Source organism: Nanorana parkeri, unplaced genomic scaffold, assembly GCF_000935625.1.
Source record: "Nanorana parkeri isolate BGI_ZX_2015 unplaced genomic scaffold, ASM93562v1 scaffold525, whole genome shotgun sequence".
Lineage (NCBI taxonomy): Eukaryota > Metazoa > Chordata > Amphibia > Anura > Dicroglossidae > Nanorana > Nanorana parkeri.
Genome location: NW_017306793.1, coordinates 382,148 through 391,692, shown reverse-complemented (window position 1 = coordinate 391,692; position 9,545 = coordinate 382,148). Strand labels below are relative to the sequence as shown.

The 9,545-nt window shown below is 45.5% G+C and overlaps 1 protein-coding gene across 1 annotated transcript; it reads left to right on the top strand.

Moving 5' to 3' along the window:
- Window positions 1-408: 408 nt before the first annotated feature.
- On the top strand, window positions 409-8,759 carry RHBDD2 (rhomboid domain containing 2). The gene is made up of 4 exons (XM_018561462.1): window positions 409-665; window positions 3,756-4,157; window positions 5,957-6,107; window positions 8,317-8,759. Exons 1-4 carry the CDS (start codon window positions 461-463, stop codon window positions 8,612-8,614), a joined length of 1,056 nt encoding a protein of 351 aa, XP_018416964.1. The 5' UTR covers window positions 409-460; the 3' UTR covers window positions 8,615-8,759.
- Window positions 8,760-9,545: the final 786 nt, after the last annotated feature.

The following is a 9,545-nucleotide window of genomic DNA, read 5'->3' as shown; positions in this document are numbered from 1 at the left end:
TGGGAATGAATACTTTGCTGCAGTAGTATACTTATGTTTACAGGTGCACTCACATTTTAAAAAGAGAACCTGTCGTGAAGCAAAACGACTAGGAGCCTATGATTACAGATTCTTCATTTCTCAAGCTAGCTGCAGATTTCTGAGTCTGAACCTACTGACGTCACTGTAGTTGATGCCCCATAATCCCCGGATTGTGAGTTTAGGCTGTTTAGCGTTCATCAGATGCTTGTCAGCCATGATCTGCTGGGAGGCGGGCACAATGGATGACAATGCTGAGGGACAAGAACACCCATGAGTGCCGTATACATTTAATTCCGTTCTGTAAACGGGACTAGTTGGTTCCTCTAGAACACCACGTGATCCTCTCACATGCAGGAAACGTTTTGTCAGGGAAGAAGGCAGGTGGAACGCACATGGAACGCGGAAGCGCAGCAGCGGGCGGACAAACAAGTCTCGCACAATGGAAGACGAGAGACCGCAAAACTCCTCATCATGGAGGAAAGTTCTTGTATCCTGCCTCCCCGATCTCCACCTGACCCCTGCCACTACTCTCACCATGTTATTGTCTTTAGCGATCTCTGGACCGGCGCTTATGAGGCAGTTCAGAGGAGAAAGTGTTTGGAGTAAACTGGACCTGGGAGGCGAGGTGCTGGAAAAAATGGCAGGTATTGGAATCAGCGTCGGGGGGAATGATGGACAAGTGTACACTACAAATCATTATTTCCTATAGACGGAGCAGGAGATCCACGACTCCTCTATTGTAACAGGGAATTGTGCTCCTGCTGCTGTCCCATAATGGCATTCGCAACATTTGTATGTACAATTGTTTAGTATATGATTTCAAGTATAGCTAAAAGATTTAAAAAAAAAAAAAAGTTTTGGGTCATCTGTGGATCATTAGGGACATTTCCCTTCACTTCCTGTGCTGTAAACTCAACAGGAAGTGAGAAGATATTTCAGTATAAGGGAAATTCCCTCTTAGGGATGGTTTGCCCTTTGCATGCACGTTGACATGTGTTCCAGTGCTAAAAAAAAAAATGCATCATGTGTATTTTGGGGGGGGGTGTAAACTAAACTCATTTGCAAACTTAATTTTTTTTCAATTCATATGCATGTGGGGGTTTGAAAATGTATGCCATTGCATATGATGTAAACAAGTAACACGTGTCCACGCTGAGGGAACATGCACACCATAATGTCTGTATTGGTGCTGTGCGTTGTCATGCACGAAGTCTGCTGCATGTGCTGGTGCACAATTTTACATCTGCTGAGCTGCGTTGCACTATACTGCAATGTGTTTTTTTACATTTCTATTTAGATTTTTTTTTTTATGTTTCACTGGCAACCTTTTAATTTTTTTGCATGCATTAGAGCGTGTTTCAGCATGGATATATGCAACGCAACGTGCTGGTTTGAACTGGCCTCACTGATTTTCATGTATTTTTCATTGTTGTGCATTGTGCATGCGCTGAAAAACGCCTTCCCAACTCATCTGGTGTGAATGGACTCTGAAAATGTTTTCTCTATTTCCGTTCTGGTGGCAAGTCTACATTTTGGATTTACCCTCGTTTTTAGTCTTGGTGACATTGGTGATTAGGAAAATGAGAGAGCTTTTAGGCCTCATTCACACAGCTTAGAGTCGGCCCGTAGAGATCCGTTCGGCGTGCACGGCTGTATCGGGCCGTTCCCGAGAAGGACAGGTGCTGCGTGTGATTCCTGTCCTTCCTGGGAACGGCCGATACAGCCATGCACGGATCTGTACGGGCAGACTCTAAGCTGTGTGAATGAGACCTGAAGCTCACCACACGTTGCAATCTGACTGTACAATCTCCTTTAGATCTACCAACAACTATAGTACAGGGGCCTGCCTGATTGATACAAATGTATTGGATAGATTAGGTCAGGGCTGGACAAATTCCAGTCGCCAGTCGCCAATGCTCTTTACAAATGACAGCTGTTGTCTAGCATTTGAGGGTTTCTCTAGTTGTTGCCAATGGAGCTGGACAGACTGGCTCCTGAATTCTATATTCTTTTGTCCACCCCTGTATTAGGTAGGTCCTCGTATTACATAGCATTGGTAAATCTAAAGTCTGTGAATATTCATCTGTCTATCTTCTCCCAGTCGTCTTCTAGGTTATCATTTTGTGCCACCTTGATTGTCCGGTGAGTGTGCACATGGGAGTTATTTCATTCTAGCCCTCTGAGAATATATGCTGATCTGTTCAGTGTGAGCCGTTACACAATTTAATTGTGTGCACATTCCCAAATCCTTTAGTAACGCAATGTCTTTTCTGCAATAAAAACACCTTCCTGTTAGAATTAGTTTTTTTTTGTTTTTTACAGGTCAAAGTTCCACTATAACCCTTTCGCTGCCAAGGCCTCGAATGCTTTTAACCTCAGCTGGCCACACCCATTTTTGTAATTCTTCACCTTTCTTTTATTTTGTTACTTTCTACTGCAGCTTTAAGGCCCCGTTCACACCTGAGCGTTTTACCGCGCGTTCCTACGCTCGGTAAAACGCGCAACAGGTGAAAACCCATGTTTGCTTATGGGCATGGTTCTCACCTGTGCGTTTTACCGCCCGTTCGATCGCGTGGTAAAACGCCATACGCCCAAAGAAGTACATAAGCTTCTTTGGGACGTATTAATGCCCGTATCCCGCTGTTATGAGCCGGACACCCCCTCGGAAAGTCGCGTTTCTTTTACCGCAAATCGATGTAAAACCGCACAGTAAGAAACGCGCGGCAAACGCGAGTTTCCAATATGCTGAGGTGTGAACCCAGCCTTAGAGTTTGTAAAAGACCCTCCCAAACCATATATTTTCTGAAAGCGCAGGCCCAGTAGAATAAAAAGATGGTGCTACTAATTTTGTAGGTCCTACGATAATTGCGCAAATGTTTATCAAATCAATATTAAACTATACTTTTCTGACTAAATCTAAAAGATAAAACTGTGTGGAGTTAAATAACAAATATTTTAAATTGCGTCTTTTTGCGAAACGGAAAAAAAATGAAGGCAAGCAACACTGTCAGGACCCATTGCGTTGTGTTCAGAGCGGCAGCTGCTGGAACGCACAGCAATCGCTCACAAAACTCCACCCTTCGTTCTGGGGCAGAGGGGGCCCACAGTGCGATTGGACGTGTGGCAAAACATTGCCTGCATTCTGGTCCACTGCAAACGCAAAAAATGCTGCACGCTCCTTTTTTAGCATTTGCAGTGGACCGGGAACGCAGGCAATGTTTTGGCGCACGTCCCATCGCACTGTCTCATGACATTAACAAATTGATGTCTCATTGTCTCATCATACTTGAAGGCATTTTGTGTATGTATGTGGGACGTTAGTTTTTGTGATGTTCGAAGCAACATCACTGCCATCTCTAAAGCCTGGTTCACACCTGGGCGTTTTACAGCGCGTTCCTACGCTCTGTAAAACGCTCAACATGTGAAAACCAATGATTGCCTATGGGCATGGTTCCCACCTTGGCGTTTTACAGCGCGTAGGCACGCGCCGCAAAACGGCCTACGCCCAAAGAAGTACAGGAGCTTCTTTGGGGCGTATTTGCTGCGTGTATCCATTGGGATACAACCAGGTAGCCTTCGGAAACGCGCGTTTGTTGCACGTTTTTTTTTTACCACGAATCGCTGTAAAAAATGCGTGACAAACACGCATATTCGATACGCCTAGGTGTGAACCCAGCCTAAGTATGTCTTGTTATGTGTTGTATATTTGTTCTTAATTTCTAATGTGTTTCCAGGCCACAGACTGATCACATACATTTATTTTACTGAGGATCTACCTACCATGGTTTGCAGCATCCTTCTGATCTGGTATTTTGGTGGAGGATTTGAGGAGAACATTGGTACAGTGAAGTTTTGCTTCCTTACACCGCTGTTTGCCGTGAGTGCTGGAGCTTTGTATCTGGGTGTCATTGCCACAGGCTTCAACCCTCAAGCAGATGTCAGCGTTCAAGGATTTACAGTGGTGGCTTTTTCTATGATCAGCGTCTTCACCCTCCGCACAAGTCTAAGACGTCTTATATTCTGTGGATTTATAGTGCCAATGAAGATCATGCCAGTGTTGTTCCTGATCTTTGCCCTCTTGTTACCACATGCCACTGTCCTCAGCAATGTGTGCGGCACCCTGGTTGGTGCTATGTGTATCCTTTTTTATTTATATATACAATACACTTCTTTACAAGGAGTCAATAGGGTACTTTTGCTGTGTCCCACTTTATTGGTTGCCTAATTGAATTAGCCACATCAAAATAGTGTGTTAACAAGTTTGGGTTACTTTCAAATTTTCATTCTGGCAAAAACTGAGAAGAAACTCAGAAAATGTGTACCGGGGCACAGCCTGGATGCCCATGTTTCTGCATTTCATCCAGGCGTAGCTGTAGCCCACTGGGTCACCCTGATGCCAAAACCGCTGTATTAAAAATGGATGAAGGTACAGAACCCCTTAACCTAATAATGGTTGGTTCTGGGCTGAGGCTAGGCATTGTTGATGTAGCCCAGGGATGTCCAAACTGCGGCCCTCCAGCTGTGGTGAAACTACAAATCCCATGAAGCATCTCTCTCTGGGAGTCATGTCTCTGGCTGTGAGAATCTTGCAAAGCCTCATGGGATTCGTAGTTCCACCACAGCTGGAGGGCCGCAGTTTGGACATCCCTGATGTAGCCTGTGATAAAAGAGTTTGGTAGATTGATGTCAGAAGACCGCTTGTTCAGAGCCAACTAGTTTGCCGCTCGGCATGAGTATTCTTCTGATGTCAGTCCTGAAGATCCTCTATCGGAAATCAAATGACCATGTTACATTCTTCCTACCTTTTTGTATTAGGGGGTAAGTTTTTAAGGTTTTTCATAGAGTTTTCAATGAAAAATGTCTGTTTTAATTCACAATGCATTTTTGAATGTAATTCTGTTTTCAATGGTACCCCATTGGCTGGGAGTACATTATAAACGGCCCTTACTTCATTTCTACATGAAGGGTTTTAGCATAGAAACATGGTACCCAAGGTTGATATAGTAACTTTGTGATGCAAGATAAAGCCACAGGTTCACTTTAAAGGTGAACCCTGAAAAGAATCCAAAGCTACCCTTGCAGTGCGACTCCCTTTATACTGCAAGGGTTAAATACATGTTCTCGTCTAGGGTACCATTAAAAAGCAGTTTCCCTTGCCTTATCCCTTCTTGCCACAGTACGGTCAGTCCCCCAAAGCCTCTTCCCTTCAGCCCCCCATTGGTCGCAGACACTTTGGTGTCATCACATACACTGCAGGGCCAGCAATCCTGCCTTGTAAGGGAGGATAACCAGGACCAGCCCAGAACCCGGAGCATTGAAGATGAGAGGAGAGTGTAGGATGCTTGGGGGAGTAATGCATGAATAAGTAAAACTGTTACTTATACAGTTTTACAAGCATTTGGGCCTTGTTCACACCGAAAGCGTGTGCGTTCCAGAGCGGTAGGACGCACCGCGATCGCTGTGAAACTTCCCCCCACGTTTTGGGGCGGGAGGGGGCGTAGCGGTGCATTGTATTCAATGGCACCGCTTCCACGCCCCCCCCAGCCCGCAGTGTGATCGGACACGTGGCAAAACTTTGCCAGCATTGCGTTCCACTGCAAACGCATAAAATAGGGCTTGCCATTGAATACAATGCAGGGGGGGAAGTTTCACAGCGATCGCGGTGCGTTCCAGCAGCTACCGCTCTTGAACGCACACAGCTTTCGGTGTGAACAAGGCCTAAAGCCTTGCAGTGTGGGGGGAGCACTACTGCAAGTGGATCTTGGAATTTCACTGGGGGTTCAGCTTTGATTGTGGCTCCACAAGACTGGTAACCTGCCATATATTACATTTTGTTCTTGTGTGCTGATATAAATGTTAGAATGGGTTTTGTTTCTTAAATGACAGAGGTAGCAAGCGATAGTTACACTGCTGGGCTTCTTTAACTTCAACACAGATGGCCTGGGTGGTTGCTTTTTCTTGGATCCCTCCGAATCATTGCTGTCTCGAATAGATCAGATGTTACCATTCAGAGTGCTAAAGAACATACCACTTTGGAGATACATTCCTGCAACATTGGCTGAGCGGAATGCTTCTCAAACCAAAAAGTAAGTGAACTTTGTTGTACTTCAGGTACATTTGCTGTGAAACTACTTTGCTGTTTGTTAGCTATAGTTCAGTCTGTAAATGGATAGAAAACTGTCTCAAAGATCGTATTCAGAGAGTAGGGGTTCATTACAGTATTCATATTCTGGATGGTCTGAGGTTGTTAGAGGTGTACCCCTGGGTTTAGCCCTCGTTCACACCTGAACGTTTTGTATCGCGTTCTACGCTCGACGAACGCTCTACAAAAAGCTCAAACATGAAAATCCCATTGTTTTCAATGGGTCTGGTTCACACCTTGGCGTATTTCAGCCCGTCCCTAACGCGCTACAAAACGGCCCACGCCTGAAAAGGTACAGGTACTACTTTGGGCCGTTTTTGTTGCGCGTTTCCATTGGGATACAGCCAAGTAACCCTCGGAAACGCGTGTTTGTCGCGCGATTTTTTTACCGCGCAACGCGGTTAAGAAAACGCGCGACAGACGCGCATATGCAATACGCCTAGGTGTGAACCAGGCCTTAGTGTTAGGATCCTTATTCTTTATTACTGTGTACTAATAAATGATATAGAGTTTGGGATTAAAAGTAACATTTCTGTGTTTGCAAACACAACAAAGAAACCTGACGCAGAGATTTCAGGGCCAGTTCACACCATATGCAGTCCGTTTATTTGACTGCTGCAGTCAAAATACATTACAATGCTTTCCTATGGGCTTTCTTGTGCTTAATACACACCATTGCAGTGTGACTAAAGCACAAGAAAGCCCATAGGAGGAAAGCATTGTGATGTATTTTGACTGCAGCAGTCATCACAACTGCATATGGTGTGAACTGGCCCTAAGTGTACGAAGTGCTTTTGTTCTCCACAGAATAATATTAATTTCCCTATTCCATTATTTGGTTTAGGAGTGGGGTGAGGGTAGCACATTTAAAATAAATATGGTGCTTTTGTTTTATTTCACATTTCCGTGCTTGACACCAACCATTTGCAGAGCCCTTCACCCTGTAAATATCTGTGAACATTCGTTTTGGGTGAATAATGCCAAAAAACAAATGTCTTTTCTTAATATACATTTTTTGCAGTTTGAATCTAGTGTTGTAACTAGGGATGCACCGATACTGTTTTTTCGGTATCGAGTAGCGATGTCTTTAATTTTTCTTTTTCGCTACTCGCCAAATACCGATACTGGAATTCCCATTAAAAAAGCCGTGCGGCGTGGAATGACTTCACCCGGCTTCCCGATTAGCTCCGTCGTCACCGGGTGAGGGGGAAGCATGGAGCCGGCTTTCTGGCCAATCAGGAAGCCGGGGGCTGGTAATGACTCACCGTCCGGCTTCCTGATTTGGCCAGCTTCCCGACCAATCAGGAAGCTGGGCGGCGAGTTATTACACGAAGTGACGAGGGAGCATGATGATGTCGGCTTCCCAGCTTATCAGGAAGCCAGCTCCATGCTCCCTGATGACAAGGGAGCATGGAGCTGACTTTCTGACCAATCCGGAAGCCGGGCAGTGTGTAATGACTCGATGCCCGGCTTCCTGGTATTGGGAGCGTTTGGGCCAGTACGAGTACTCGCCCAAATACTTTGTATCGGCACTGATATCAACACTAATGTATCCCTAGTTGGAATAGTACATTATGGTCACTAGATGGCATTTCCCTGTTTTAAAGGAGAACTATGAGGTGACTGCTTATCACTCCATCCTCATAGTTCTAGCCGACCTGTGACAATGAGACTGTCACAGGTCGGCTCAGTAGATCGGGAAGTGAGCGAGCACATTCCGGCGTTCGCTCACTTCTCGATCCTGTCACGGCTCTCTGCCGTGACAGGGGAGGGGATGGATTCCCCCCTCCCCGCTCCGATCCACCAGCGCTGACTGGCGGAACGGACGGGGGAGGGGGTGGGTACAGCTGGCTCTGCCTCTAGATAGGCAGAGCCAGCTGTCACTCACGCAGCTGGGCGGATCTCGACATCGATGTCGGGATCCGCTGCGGTATACTGAGCTTAGGGTGACGGGAGGACGCTAGTTTTTTACTCAGGGTCCAGCCTTAACTTTTCCTTTTATACATATCTTTTCTGTTTTCCCAAATGCCCTGCAAGCTCAGTTAGAGGAGTTGTTCTGAATGTGGAGCTTCAAATCGAGTCTTCGGGGGCTCTGGGGAAGATACGCTAGGTATGTGTAGGTGACTATTTTTTCTTTTCTTTTTTCCTTCCAGGTTAAACCCACCACCTGGATCGTATCCCACCCAGCAATATTACACTCCACCAGAAGGTCTCCAAGACAAGTACTCTCCATACCACCATGCACGGGTCCCAGGAACATGGCCACCTGCTGGTGTTTCAGTCTACCCAGCTGCAGCTGCTTCTGGGGTTTATCATCAAAATTCTGATTGTTCAGGACACTTACACAGTCACACTGATAATGTAGCTTCAGTTGACTTTGAATCAACTTCCCAGAAGGATGCAGGAACTCCTGCTTCTCAAACTGAATTACTGCAAGTAGAGACTAGGTGACCTTATGGCATTAGAGTTTCAGCACTGCTTGCTTGATGTCTAGAAAGAAGACAGCCATTTTATTTACCAACTGTACTTTATAACTCTGGCCTTACATTTGTGGTGGGGACTTTGTGTATCCATATTTTATCCAGGTTTCCTGCAGTTGCAAGTCAGACAGCTGCCTACAACTTTTGTACCTAGTCTGACATTCTGGACCCCACTGAATAATTATACAGTAGCCTTTATTATTGCACTCAGTTTACAATGCTAAGTGAGCTAGCTAAGCCTAAGACAATGCCATATCTAAAGCCTTTTTTCTTGTTGCCGTTTGTTATGTACACACACATACAGGGCTTGAAAAATCTTCTTGTCTGTGACGAGAGAACGGTGGAGCCGGACGAGTAGCTTCCCGTCTGGTCGTTGTAATTAAACAGCCGGCTGGAAGCTTTACACTCAAACGATCGGGTGTCTATAGAGACGTCCGATCGCTTGTATTAGCAGCAGCTGTCACTGCCGTTGCCAGTCCCGAGACCCGGTGCGGCGGGGACCGGCATGGCTGCTCTGTGACAGGAGATCAGTACACAATCTCCCCGAATGCAGGAAGTGATGTATATTACATCACTTTCGCATTCTGCTGTCACTGTCAAGCTTCAGAAGCTGGTGAAGCAGATCTCTGCTTCATCAGCTTCTCTGGGGGTCCCTAGGTGACATTAGGGATTTTGGAGACCCCTGATGTCTTTATAAAGAGGACCTGTCATGAAAATTGGCTATCACATAGGGGACTTCTTATTCCCCTATGTGATAGCAATAAAGTTAAGTGTAAAAAAAAAGAGTGATAAAAAAATGAAAGCATAAACATTTTTTTTTAAAACACTACATTTTTGTTTAAGTCCCCAGCCCCCCACACACACAAACGTGTCGAAAACAACGATTGCGCTTATTGTGCCGC

Excerpts from the sequence above, each read along its gene's own strand:
- RHBDD2 (XM_018561462.1), top strand. The coding sequence starts at position 461 with ATGGAAGACGAGAGACCGCAAAACTCCTCATCATGGAGGAAAGTTCTT. Across the intron at positions 4,158-5,956 it reads CACCCTGGTTGGTGCTATGT|ATGGCCTGGGTGGTTGCTTT; the intron begins GTATCCTTTTTT and ends ACTTCAACACAG. Across the intron at positions 6,108-8,316 it reads AATGCTTCTCAAACCAAAAA|GTTAAACCCACCACCTGGAT; the intron begins GTAAGTGAACTT and ends TTTTCCTTCCAG.